Below are 13093 nucleotides of genomic sequence, written 5' to 3'. Positions count from 1 at the left end.
AAATCTACAGAAACTCGCCTCTGACAAGGTGAACTTGTCGTGGTTCTAGTGTTTTGCAAGCGAGCTACCTGCATCAAGGAAAGACCAGGAAGCTTTGACGAGCGCCGGCCAGTTTAGCGCAGCGAAACATATTGGGGTTTGTATGACGAAGCATCCCCCATTGCAGAAAACGCGCAATGTGTTACAGGAAGAGCCAAAATCTGTACGCTCTTCACCAAAGTGCGTACGTTTTTCACCACAAGGGCCAAGGGGCAACGCTAATCATAATGCAACGTTATTGAGAAGCAACGTTAGTACTCAGCGATATTTCGTATAGTGTCGACCTCATTCGATTAAACCTAAGCGCTTGGGCGCAAATGCTTCGCAAACGTTTAGGACGACAATCGTATAGGTGTACGGAAATTACAGAACATAATTACAAGCAACGCGAAGCAGCAGCCATTATGTCAGGGACCTGGACGATGATAGTGGTTTGGTAACATCGGTACTCTGCTAGATGTGGACTTCCCTCTCGGCCCGCATGTCCTTGTCGTCCCGCGGCTTGAAGCTGAATACCAACGTCAAAACAACATAGAGACATAAATATTAATGAAGTAGTGTTATCAATCATAGAGCAGCATTAGCAGACAATAGAGCGCAGAGCAACGTTACCTTTAGTATTCGCGGGAGGGGGGGGGCAGACTCTCGCAGCTTGACCATCTCCGATGCCAATGCGTTCAGCTTGCCCGTACGAGGCATCCTGCCGCTTTTGCCGCCTCCTTAACAGCCTTAATACATTACCAAATAAACAATAACAAATTACCAAAGTTAATGCACATATAACAAGCAACATTAATGCACACCTGTAAGAAGCAAGGTCAAACTTACGTAATTCGTGAAGTCGCTTGGCTTGCCCCACCCTTTAACAGCGGGCGCGTAGGGCTATCGTAATGTTTCCAGGAGGTCCGAGCTGGTTTTCTGAAATGGAGGGCTGAGATTCTCCCTCTTTTCCTAAAGTACAGCTTCTTTCCGTTTAAGTTCGAAATTAATCGAGGTAAACCCTCACTTCAAATGAGTATTTTAATCCTGAGGGAAAATCCGGCCTGAATGAGGGATTTGGTTGTCACGTATTTTACGCGTCATTTATTTTTTGGGCGACGTTATTCTTGTTATTGCAACGTTATTGAGCTGAGGTTAGGTCTAGTTAACGTCGGAGGACCCACTTCGCCTTGATGCAGGTAGCTCGCTTGCAAAACACTAGAACCACGACAAGATCACCATGTTATAGGCGAGTTTCTGTAGATTTGCGGCATATTTTTAAATTTCTGAGAGGATGTCTAGAAAAAAAGTTATGACCATTTTTCCGCGGAAAAAGTCAAACATTGCGGTAAACTGGTCAAGCACCTTAACTCTAATTCTCTACCGAGGGCTGGTGGAGCCCGTTTTTTGTTGCTTTGTGCGGGAATGGGAATATAATCCCTGCTGCGAAATGTCTCTAATGCGTAGTCGTCACCTAAAGGGAAACATAAAAGAATTATATTGCATAGTGTAAACTAATTTGTCACGTTGTCTGTAGGGAGTACTCGATCAAGCGTCACCAACTGCAATACCTCCCTCCGAGAGAGGGTCAAACCAATTTGTCGATAGATTTCCACCGTTAGTCGCACTCGAGCTCATCGTCCACTCCATGTCGTCGTCACTTCCCTCCGTCGCCTTCAACACCAATGCACTTTCGTCTCGGCACATGCTGACGATCCCCTTCACTGGGTACGTCGTGTACTTCGCCAATATGAACGACCGCACGACCGCCTTGTCGCCCTTGACAATTTCATTCCCGAAGGCTTTCCCCACGTCGCTGTTGAAGACAAAGTTGCCTGCACAGTCTTCCTCCCGGAAGAAAGCGACGCTCTGTCCGTCCGGCACGCGCGCATACAACAGCTTCTCAGCTGCTTCCCAACCACTACACGACGAGAACGTCACACACGTCCGACTTGGCGCATCGAACTTGATCACCTTGCCCGACGTGGTTAAAATCCCCGCTCGAGTCGGCGCCATTGGTCAAGTGAATTGGCAAGCGTATGATAGCACGGCAGGATATCTGCATTTTCAACTCGTACTAACGTACTAAACCTCCGTATCGAAGTTGAAAACTCAGTCACTAGCCCCCTTATTCCTTGGAGTAGCTGGCGATGTTCGATGCCTCAAATGATGCCTCCCAGTTCTGGCCGTCGAAGCTTTCGGTCGTGACGCTCGTGATGGTGGCCGGGTCCACGCAGGCGACGGTGACCGCGTAGCCGTCCGGGTTGCTGCGCGGGATGTAGAAGGCCTGCACGCCGCACGTTTTGCAGAAGAGGTGCTGGGCCTGGTGCGTGTTGAACGTGTAGAGCGTGAGGTTTTCTTGGCCCTGCAGCAGGCGGAACCGCGACGTGGGCACGATCGCGTGGGCGTTGCGCTTCATACTGCAGATGGAACAGTTGCATTCGGTCTGCACCAGGTCGCTGGGGGCGTCGAATTCGAACTGCACGGCCTTGCAATGGCACGAGCCGCGGTGCACGACGAACAGCGGCTTGGAGTCGGCCATGGAAGGGGGTAGAGCGGAGTAAGGTGTAGTGAGGGGTATCCGGTAAATTGAAGACTGAATGGATACCATGTCAATCGGCGGAATTTTACGTGAGTGAAGGTTATTTTTAGATTTCAGCCAATGAGGGAGCTGGACGCGAAGCGACGCGCAAGTTGAAGCTGTTGCACTCATGTTGAGCAGAACGTGGCATGTTTGGACGGCGTAAAGCTTCGGGTGGAGGGGGTGAGGCTGTGGTGAAGCCACTGACAGTTCGGGAGAGGTTGGCGCTGCTGGAGAGTGGGGAGGTGTTGCTGAAGTATCCATCTGGGCTGCTGCAGCCGTGTAAGTAAAGAAGGTGGGGGGGGGGCTTCGTTCAACTTGGTAGAATGCTCACGATGAGTTTGTAGTCTCGCGGCAGGAACTCGGACGGCTTAAGAAGAGATTCGTGCAGCTGATACCGGCGGATGATACGAGTCGAGAGCTGAGACTGCCGCTCAAGGTGGTGCTTCAGATGCCGGAGTTGCGAGCGCAACCGTTCGTACCGCTCGTAGCTCTGTTGGTTTTACAGCGACAGGGGATTGAAGTGGGAAGGTCGAAGAATGCAGATACTGCCGACGTTTTGGTGAGCATCAGCGCATTTGTGACGCTTCTGGCGGTGTTTAGTGTCAAGCAGACACTTGGACTCAAGCGACAAGGTTCGTTCCAGCCTGCACATCAATCAGCCCGAGGGAAGTAATTTACTCTTTCGCGGTGTTGGAGGGGGGCTCATGGCTCTTTTTGGTGTGGTCGGTGCTTGCGTATGAATAGTGCTTTTCGACGTCTACGACCTCGATAACAAAGGGTGCGCGACTGTTGATGACTTTTTGAGGGTGATTTCGATGGTGTCGCGGTCGAACGCCGCTAGGCAGAAGGCAATCTTTCGGGACTTGGAGATTCAGCTGGCACCGTTCATGAAGCAAACGAAAGCGGGTATAAGTGGAGTGTTGTTCAGCGACTTCAGCCAGGTAGGTGTTGATCAAGCTTTTTGAAGGCTCCCTTTTGGCCCCATCTCACTCACTCGTGTTAAATTATCCAGGTCATTGCCGACGAGGAAGTTCACCGCGCTCTTACCATCGCATACTAGTGTACCAACATAGACTAAGCTCTTCGTGTAGTTCTAAGTCGAGATTCCAGGTAAAGCGTATCAACTAAAATTACCCCCTCTTCCCTTTTTGATGCTCAAATCAGTCTCAACTAAACTTGGAAACGACCTGCACCTGGTTGGCGTCCTCTATCAAGTCGGCAAAAGGGGCAATAGCGCAGCTCGCTGAGGTGCTGAAGGCCGATGGTGAAGTGGCACATTGGCACCTACGCACGTCTGCGTCCTCCTCGACGTGGACATGACTGTGCCAAGTTCGATCTCGGTACACTTCTTCTCGTTTTAGTTGTACTTACTGGTGTAAAGTATTCCTAATGTTTTGCTGCTCTCCTATTAGACCGAGTAGACGACGGTCGGTTCAGCAGGACTGTCATAGCGTTCCCGCCTTCAGACGACGACGATTCTCGAATGCACCTCAAACAGCGCGACGGACTCGACTTCCACTTCAACGACGTGTTTGACCCAAGTATCTCGCAAGAACAAGTGTTCAACGAAGTCTGCCTGGTACGTATGAAAGTCAACATCAAGATATGAGGCTTTATGGTGATAGATACTGTTGGTGGTGGGAAATGCAGGACATCGTGTATAGTGCTTTGGATGGCTACAACGGAACCATCCTCGCCTATGGACAGACTGGCTCGGGTAAAACGTACACGATTACAGGAGGCGAGCATTATGCAGACAGAGGAATCATCCCTCGCGTGCTCTCGACGATTTTTGAGGAGTTTGAGAAGAGACCCAACATGCGCTACTCGTGTTACATTTCGTACCTCGAAATCTACAACGAAAACGTCTACGACTTGCTCGACCGGTAAGTTTTACCGACCATTTTCCACCTTTCAATGCGAGTTCGTACTAAAGTTGAACCATAATGCGTGTAGATCACATACTGACCGACCAATCGAGGAGTGGACGAAAGTTCTACTCATGGACGATGACGAAGGAGATATGCACTTCAGAAATTTGGGGTAAGCCCACTATCTGTAATTCGTGGTGATAGTGGTGGGGTGAGATGTACCATTAGCATCTGACTCGCTTTCTAGTGTTTTTGAAGCAGTCTCCGAGGAAGAAGCGCTAAATCTGCTCTTCCTTGGCAACATGAACCGCGTCACGAGTGACACCCCCATGAACCAGGTACACTAACAGCAGTTTATTCACGGCATCTCCCTTCTGCTGAAGCCTGGTAAATTCTGTATTTAGGCTTCATCCCGCTCGCATTCCATCTTCAGTGTCATGATCGAGTCCCGGCCTGTTGATTCGGATATGATTGTGACGTCGAAGCTTCACCTGGTCGATCTTGCAGGCTCCGAGCGCGTCTACAAACGCGATGGCACGCAGCGTATGCGCTCAGAGGGAAAACACATCAACCTCTCTCTTCATCACTTGGAACAGGTACACTTTTAGTGTGATAGCTTGCCCAACATATGAAATTCACCTTATAATCTTTGTACATTTGTAGGTGATCCTATCGCTACGAAGCAAACGCAACACCGTCTCACGAACGTACCATATTCCGTACCGCAACTCGATGCTCACGTCGGTCTTACGAGGCAGTCTCGGTGGCAATTGCAAGTCCGTCTTCATCGCGACGCTGAACCCTGAGAACGACTTTATAGACGAGTCCATCTCGACTTGTCGCTTTATGCAGCGCTGCTCCGAAGTGGCGGTCGATATCGCAGTCAACAGTGAAGTGGACACTGAGAAGCGTCTAGAGGCAGTGGAAAAACTCAACGCGGAGCTGGAAGCCACGAACTTCGAGCTGCAGGCTCGCGCCGTGCAGCTTGAAAACGACTTGAAGGCACAAGCTCTTCACTTCGCTAAGCAGGAGGAGCAATGGGAGCGACGTCTGACGTTGGCTCAAGAAGAGACGCAGGCGGCAATAGCAGCCGCAAAAAGTGCTCGAGATCGGTCCGACCAAACTGGCAGAAGGGTGGACTGGATGCAGTGCGAGGAGATCGTGGAGAGACTGCTGCTCACAGGAGATCTGCCACGTGAGGAGCTGGATAAACCCCGCAGTGTAGGCGAATTCGAGGAAGCGCGACTACTGTACGAGGCCGTCGCTCAAGGAATCCGAGAGTTGGGGATGGCTACAGCGCTCGGTTGTCTCGTAGTCCTCAAGGAAAACACCTTTTTCGCTTCGAACACTGCCGCAGAATTGCAGGAGCTCATGAGCAAGCAGACACGGACTGTCGAGGCACTGGAACAGCGGTTGCTGGAGCAAAAGCGCGAGGCTGAGCTACTGAAGGAACAGATTCAGAGCGTTGCAGAGGCCCAACGATTCGAGGGCGAACCGAAGACTTCCATCCCGCGGTCAAAGTCTCACACTGGAGCGCTGCGTAAGCGTCAGCCGTCGCACAGGCGATCGTCAGCTAGTGCGAGAGGTGGGAGCTCGGGAGATCGCGATCCGTCCAACAGCGGAAGCGATAGTGAAAATGACAGCGAGGCATCGGAGAGTCACGAATACGACCGACCCTCGGCTTCACGTCTTCAACCTCCAGCCTCAAAGCTCGAGTCTTCGTCACGAAATGGGAAAAGTTCTAAGCGGTCAGAGTACAGCAATCCAAGCATCTCGGAGGAAGATCAGTCTACTGATGAGAAGGCTACTACCCTTCGAGGTGCTGCTTTGACCACTGACGGGGTGAAAAACCCCGTTGCGCCTCCGCGCAAGTCTGGCAGCGACTTGATCCGTAAGAGGATGGAACTCTTACGCAATGGGAGCTTGTTCGTCAAGTACGGACGATATGGGAGGCCGCACGTGCGCTTTGTATGGTGCTCGGCTGACCTGGAATACCTCAACTACCGGAAGGTGAACAGCTCTGTACCAAAAGCGACTATCCCCACGCGGTCGATTGTGCGGGTGTGCATCGGTCAAGACACGCGAGTGTTTGACCGTGCGAAGCAACCAGCGCGAGCTCCTCACTGCTTTTCGGTCGAATACGAAGAGAACCGAACATTGGATCTCGAGGTGGGTGCTGTAGTTTGGCATAATGGTGGTGGAGTGCCTAATACTCACGCTACATGTATTGTCGTGCTTTGTGTTTCAGATTGCCGATGGAGAGAGCCCGGAAGTGAAGAAAACGAAGCGCAGCGACTGGGTGGAAGCCCTGCAGTTCCTCATCAAGCTGAAAGCAGCTCCTCGTCGACAAGACCTCCCCACCACGCTACGACTCGACCGGATCAATTATCTCCTAGACTAAAGGAAAGCCTGGCGCACTTGAACTTGAAGGCTAAGATTTATCGTCAAGAGATTTCCACTCAAATTTCTCTCTGTTTTCCTCGATTATTGCGGTAGAACTCACTCCTCACCACTCCCTCTCTCTCTCTCTCTCATTGTTCAATTGGACACGAAGACTCAAGTCGCTACTCCTCGCTCCACGTACCAAGCTACGATGAAGATTGCTGCGATCGCTGCTGCACTCGCCTGCCTCGTGTCGTCCGTGGCTGCCGATCACCCGACCACCATGGATTTTGGCATGATGACCTCCAACCAGGCGATGACCCCCGGTCTCCGCGGTACGTCGGTCGTCGTGCCTGCCGGGGTCATCACCAACTCGATCGACGCCAAGAACAACAAGGTGGTCGTGAGCAAGAGCAACATCCGCCTGACCAAGAGCGACCGCGTGCAGATCGCCGATGTTATCAAGGAGATGCTGGCAACTCACCCGGAGGCGAACCGGGCCGCTGCTGAGCTGGTCCTCGAGCAACTCGAGCCCGACACCAGCGGTACGACGGGGGCCGTCGTGTCGAACCCTGCGGTGATCTCCAACGTGGTGAGTAGCATCTACTCGGCTATGACGCGCAACCCGGCTGCGGCTACTGGGCACGCGATTGGTGCTATCGCTGCAGCTTACCCGGCGGTGATGGCGCCTACTCCGTTGCCGACTCGCTACGACGTCAACAACCCGACGCGCTACATTCCCCCCATGTCTGGGACGATGGGAACTTCTCCGTACAACACCGCGGGCATCGGGGGCTTGCCGTCTAATATGGGTGCTCCTGCGTCCCCGTCGTCGTAAATCCATTCAGCGGGTGCTGTCGGCGCGCTGTGCAAGTCACCCAAGCGGGGGATTGAAGTCCAAGCCGAAAGCTTGCGTTTATCCTAATCATCTCAATCGAAGCGATTTCCTTTGAACTCGGAAAAATTGAGGCTTTCCTTCCAGGAAGTTTGTTCAAAGCGTTCGAATCGCATCCGTGAGCATTGGTTGTTGTTGCTGTAGGCAGTAAGGCACATTTACAAGAAGGCAGTTTGTTCTAATCCATCGACCGAGGCACCAAACATTTTGAAGTTTCGTTTTGCCCAAGTTTGGGCAGCTCACGTTGCGAGAAAACTGTTGTAGTGCGTGCGTAGAGGGCGCAGAGCGTGGGGTTCTAACGCACTTGAACCTGACACTCAGGATTTATCCTGAGCTTTTCTTTTTTCCTCAATCCCGTTAGGAGCTGGGACTAGCCGCAAAGAGTGAGGCTCATTCCGCTCTCATTGTTCATTTGGACTCTGGTCGATCGAGCTGTTCGAGAACTGAGCCCAAGCACTCAAGCCGATCGCCGCTACCCCGATTTCCCCGCTTCTCACCATGAAGATGTCCATTGTCGCGATCGCTCTGGCGCTGGTCTGCCTCGTGTCGTTCGTCTTTGCGGCCAACCAACCGAGCATCATGACGTCCCCGGACGAGCGCATGCAGGTCGCCAAGCAGCTCAAGGAGCTCATGGCCCGCAACCCGGGCTCGGTGGATACGGCTGTCGCCGCCATGTCGACGGAGGACCTCTTCGGTATGCTGTCGGGCCTCATCTCGAACCCGTCGGTGCTCTCCAATGTCGGGAATCTCGTCAAGGCGGCGACGAGCGGCGACATTGGTGGGGTGGCCACTTCTGCGACGGGACTGCTGGGCGCGGCGCTTCCTGCTGCGGTATCGGCTTTCGCCCCTGCGGGTGCTGCTGCTGCGGTTCCCATGGCTGCTGCGCCTGCGTCGTAAGCGCCGACCAAGCTTCAATGTGTGTGCTGGTGAAGTTGTCCCAGCTTACCGTGATCGTGCTGAAGATGTCTGAACGGCTCGCGCAGTCCTGAAGATCGGAGTCCAAACCGATGGAATGCGTTCATTTTAACTCTTAACCCTTTAATCGACATTAGCGTTTCCAACGTCAAAAGCGGATGCAGTTTTTGTTCTTGCTAGGTAAGTGAAGTCCATCGGTTGATGCCAATTACAGTAACAAAGCAGGCGCAAGAATGTTTCCACGTTGCCAAAACTTCGCTGTGGAGGCACCAAAAGAGAGGGCGCAGTAGAATGGGAAGCTTTCCATCGGTACTTTACATCGACTCGCTCATCCAAGCATTCATTTGTACGTTAGCAACACTGACGTTATCAAAATGCACAGAGTTGATGCTATTGCTCATGGGGGTCTCTTCCGAGAGAGTACTCGTCATGGACCGTTAGGATTTATCCTCGAGAGCACATGGGGATTTCCACGCTGACAGTTCTCCGGGTTTTCCTCGATCTCGTTATCGACGATAACTTATCGTCGGAAGCGAGCATGCTGAGGCTCATTCCTCTTTCGGACTCCAAGCACCCAAGCCGACCCCCTCTCCGCGACCACCACCATGAAGATGTCCATTGTCGCGATCGCTCTGGCGCTGGTCTGCCTCGTGTCGTTCGTCTTTGCGGCCAACCAACCGACGACCATGGACGCCGCGATGTCCGCCGACGAGCGCATGCAGCTGGCCAAGAAGATCAAGGAGGTGATTTCGAGCAACCCCAGCGCGGTGGATCCGGCCATCGCCGCCATGTCGACGGAGGACTTCTTCAAGACGCTGTCGGGTCTCGTCTCGAACCCGGCGGTGCTCACGCACGCTTCGGGTTTCCTCAAGGCGGCAACCAGCGGCGACGTGGGTGCGATGACTAGTCACGCAACGAGTCTACTGGGTGCGGTGTTCCCGGCGGCAGTGGCGGCGAAGGCCGGCACGGCTCCAGCTGCTGGTCCTGCTATCCCGATGGCGCCGATTTACGCGACGGCCCCAATGACGGCCAGGATGTCTCCTGCTGTTGCCCCCACGTCGGCTTAGGCATGCCATCGACAGTGAAGACGTAGGAGTCGGAAGTCGATCTGCGTTCACCTAAAAGTTTCAACAATCAATCAACCACGTTGCGTTCCAACTCGGAATCCTTTGTTGCTTGGCACGCTGCTACAAGCATCGGTGTACATGTATTAGTAGTTTATATGCACATTGGTTGGAATGGAATACGAAAGCCCTTCACGCCGAGCGCACCCGAAGTGTGTCCCGAGTCGGTCGGTGGAAGGTGCCACTTGAAATGAACAAGCAGCTTGCAGTCATACTGCACTCCATTCATCCGCGTCGTCTCTTTAGACGTGGACGTTCTTGCCGTTGAGCGAGTTGAGGATCGTGAGCACGTCGCGGAGGACGCCGGTGGCGCTAGCAGCGGCACCGGTGCCGGAGCCCTTGAGCACCAGCGGGTTGGGGTACTGCACGGAGGAGAAGCCGAAGGCGATCTCGTTGTCCTTGGTGTAGTAGGCCGGGTGGTCCTCGTCAACGAGCACGGGCTGGATCTTGGCCTGGATGGACGGGAACTTGGCCAGGTCGATGGAGGCGACGTAGTGCAGACGCTTGTTCTCTGCCACTGCGGGCACGTAGTACTTGTCCCGGAAGGCTTCGTCGTGCGCCTCGAGGCCGGAGACGATGTCCTCCACCTCCATCTCGCTCGACCACGAGATAGTATCAAGCACACTGTGCGGGATCAGCGGCTCCAGTCGAACGGCGCTCGGGTTGATGTGCACGCCGAGAGCGCGCGCCAGTACCACGATCTTGGAGACCATGTCCGTACCCATGAAGTCCTCGCGCGGGTCGCGCTCGCAGTAGCCCTTGCGTAGCACCTCACCCACCGCCTCCGATAGCTTTTTGCCCTTCATGACTTTGTTGGCGACGTAGTTCATCGAGCCGCTGAGTGACGTCTCGATGCTCAGTACGCGGTCACCAGTGCGCAGGATGTTGCCGAGCGTGTCGACCACCGGCAGACTGGCGCCGATAGTGGACGTGTACATGAAGAACGTACGCCCAGTCTTGGAGCGCGTGGTGGCCACACTCTCGCGCGACGACGTAGGCGGAAGACTGCTCACCGAGCGCGCGTTGGAAGCCACGACGTGGATGCCGCGCTCGATGCACACTGAGTAGAGGTCCTTGGTGTTGGCCTGGCCGGAGCAGTCGACGAGGATAGGGATGGCTAGATCCTGCAGTTGATCCAGCTGCTCGAGCGACGGCGCGCCAGCGTACTGAGCTGCTGCACTGGATGGGGAAGCCGCAGACACCACGGCGTTGTCGCTCTTGCAGTTTTCCAGCCGTGCGATGAGCTCCTCGAACGTGAAGCCCTTGGGGTTGTACATGAAGTCGCAGCAGTTGGAGCCGAAGCCGACGATGTTGACGCGCGCCTTGTGCTGGAAGCGGTACAGCTCCTGCTGCTTCTGGAGCTGGCGCACCACGCCCAGCGTGATGTGGTTGCAGCCCAGCAGGACGATGTTGGTGACGAGGTAGTCCACGTTAAAGGCGTCGTGCACGCGACGCACAGCCACCTTGGTGTCGGCGCCGCGGATGACACAGCTCAGCGATCGTGAGCTAGTGCCCTGACCGACGGCCTGCACTTCAATGCCAGCGTCAGCGAGGGCTCCGAAGAACTTGGTCTGGTTGTAAGGAACCTTGGACAAGTCTTCGGCCACGACGGAAAGCATAGTCACAGGTGACTCGGAGTTCAGAGGGTCCACCTCGTGCGACTCGATCTCAGCGCTCAGCTCGGCGTTGATGGCTGCGCACGCCTGTTCTTCAGCGCTGCGAGGCACCACGACACTGATGGCCTGGCCGTGAGCGCCGCGGATCGACAGCCACACGGGGATCTTGAGCTCCTCCAGCACCTTCGTCACGCGTGCACCGATGTTCTCCTGCTGGTGAGGGTCGCTGCTGCCGTCCTGCAGGATGCGCGTGCGCGCCTCGATGATCGCCAGGTTCTCCAGCGACGTGGTGCACGTCTCGCGCGTGCCTGAGCGGCCGACGCCGCTGATGTACGTACCGTGGCCGTTGGGGTCCATTGTGTTGCGGATGAGCATGGTCACATCGCCCTTAATCAGCGGCACCATCGTGCGCGCGTGGAACATGCGCGTGCCGTACACCGCGAGCTCCAGAGCCTCGTGGTGGTTCAAGTGGGAGAGCGCCACTGCGCGGTCCACGATCCGCGGGTCCGCAGTCATAACACCGGAGATGTCTGTGTTGATCAGCACGTAGTCGGCGCCGAGCGAAGACCCCACCAGCGTAGCAGTGTAGTCGGATCCGTTACGTCCCAGCGTCGTGGTGCGGCCGCTGCGTGTGCGCGCGATGAAGCCCGTGATCACCGGCAGCGTGTTGGGCTTCCACTGCGCCGCCAACTGCTGCAGCTTCTCCTTGGACTCGTCGAAGAACACCTTGGCGCAGCCGTGGGTGTCGTCTGTGGTGAGCCACTCCCTGGCGTCCAGGTAGAAGGCCTCCACGCCGGCCTTGGTTAGTAGCTTGGCCACAATCGTGGCGCTGATGCGCTCGCCGAAGGACAGCACGGTGTCCGTGGCCGCAGCCGTCTGCTCCTGCAGCAAGCAAATACCGAACAGCAGCTCGCGCAGCGGCTTAAAGTGCTCAACGATGATGTCGGTCATGTCCTCCACGTGCTCCACCTCCAGCTCCTTCTGTGTGTCGTGGGCGTTCGTGAGCGTCAGCGCCTGCAGCTTGTCCACGACCTTGAGCGCGTTCTCGGCGTCCCCCTTGGCGGCAAACGCCACGGCCTCCAGCAGGTAGTCGGTCGTGTGGCCCATGGCGGACACCACGACGGCCAGCACGCGCTCGCGCTCGCTGCGCACGATGCGCACGAGGCCGCAGAGCCGCGCGGGGCTGCCCACGGACGTGCCGCCGAACTTGTACACGTTGCGCGCGCCATTGCGGTGGTCCAGGTGACTGAACTCGGCGGCGGACGAGAGCGAGAACGCGTCGCCGTCCAGCGACAGCGGGTGCTCCAGGACCTCCTTGGGCCAGTTGGCCCCGATCAGCATCGACGGCGACGTGCAGTCCATATTGGTGCTGTTGCGAGGTAATTCCCAAAATACGGAGTGCTGGGAAACTTTTGACATTTTCAACCTTTGCGACCAAACACGGAGTTGTGGGAAAACTTATTCCCAAGACCAGCCTATAGAATCGTAGAGGTAGCCTTCACTGCAGAAAACACCAGAGACTCAAGAGCCCACGTGCTGGTGCACGCCGCTCCGGACGCGCCGCTGGAGAAGACGCTGGCAGTCGCCGCCATCATGGACGGCACACCCTCCGGTGCCTTGCTGTCCACGACCGTGCTGCTGCAGTAGGAGGGCGTGGTGCGCTCGAACCTCGGCCCGGACACTGACAC

The 13093-nt window shown here is 55.3% G+C and overlaps 7 protein-coding genes across 7 annotated transcripts; 4 read left to right on the top strand and 3 right to left on the bottom strand.

Annotated features, from left to right (window-relative positions):
* Positions 1-1566: 1566 nt before the first annotated feature.
* PHYSODRAFT_262469 (hypothetical protein) lies at positions 1567-2034 on the bottom strand (the record flags this gene model as incomplete). The annotated part of the gene is made up of 1 exon (XM_009528389.1): positions 1567-2034. The coding sequence occupies one exon, from the start codon at positions 2032-2034 to the stop codon at positions 1567-1569; it is 468 nt and encodes a 155-aa protein (XP_009526684.1).
* Positions 2035-2146: 112 nt separating this feature from the next.
* Positions 2147-2560, bottom strand: PHYSODRAFT_314887 (hypothetical protein; the record flags this gene model as incomplete). The annotated part of the gene is made up of 1 exon (XM_009528388.1): positions 2147-2560. One exon carries the CDS (start codon positions 2558-2560, stop codon positions 2147-2149), a length of 414 nt encoding a protein of 137 aa, XP_009526683.1.
* A 1303-nt stretch (positions 2561-3863) lies between these two features.
* On the top strand, positions 3864-6969 carry PHYSODRAFT_501545 (hypothetical protein; the record flags this gene model as incomplete). The annotated part of the gene is made up of 7 exons (XM_009528387.1): positions 3864-3942; positions 4015-4181; positions 4253-4488; positions 4559-4645; positions 4721-4811; positions 4878-5069; positions 5137-6969. 7 exons carry the CDS (start codon positions 3864-3866, stop codon positions 6967-6969), a joined length of 2685 nt encoding a protein of 894 aa, XP_009526682.1.
* A 97-nt stretch (positions 6970-7066) lies between these two features.
* PHYSODRAFT_502154 (hypothetical protein) lies at positions 7067-7693 on the top strand (the record flags this gene model as incomplete). The annotated part of the gene is made up of 1 exon (XM_009528386.1): positions 7067-7693. The coding sequence occupies one exon, from the start codon at positions 7067-7069 to the stop codon at positions 7691-7693; it is 627 nt and encodes a 208-aa protein (XP_009526681.1).
* A 561-nt stretch (positions 7694-8254) lies between these two features.
* On the top strand, positions 8255-8647 carry PHYSODRAFT_331559 (hypothetical protein; the record flags this gene model as incomplete). The annotated part of the gene is made up of 1 exon (XM_009528385.1): positions 8255-8647. The coding sequence occupies one exon, from the start codon at positions 8255-8257 to the stop codon at positions 8645-8647; it is 393 nt and encodes a 130-aa protein (XP_009526680.1).
* A 623-nt stretch (positions 8648-9270) lies between these two features.
* PHYSODRAFT_364761 (hypothetical protein) lies at positions 9271-9645 on the top strand (the record flags this gene model as incomplete). Its single annotated transcript, XM_009528384.1, has 1 exon — positions 9271-9645. A coding segment is annotated over one exon (375 nt), but the record flags the coding sequence as incomplete, so codon positions are not given.
* Positions 9646-10031: 386 nt separating this feature from the next.
* Positions 10032-12767, bottom strand: PHYSODRAFT_560193 (hypothetical protein; the record flags this gene model as incomplete). Its single annotated transcript, XM_009528383.1, has 1 exon — positions 10032-12767. One exon carries the CDS (start codon positions 12765-12767, stop codon positions 10032-10034), a length of 2736 nt encoding a protein of 911 aa, XP_009526678.1.
* Between the last annotated feature and the right edge of the window lie 326 nt (positions 12768-13093).

The sequence above is a fragment of the Phytophthora sojae genome, assembly GCF_000149755.1.
Source record: "Phytophthora sojae unplaced genomic scaffold PHYSOscaffold_4, whole genome shotgun sequence".
NCBI classification, from domain to species: domain Eukaryota; phylum Oomycota; class Peronosporomycetes; order Peronosporales; family Peronosporaceae; genus Phytophthora; species Phytophthora sojae.
This window is presented reverse-complemented; position numbering and strand designations above follow the sequence as displayed.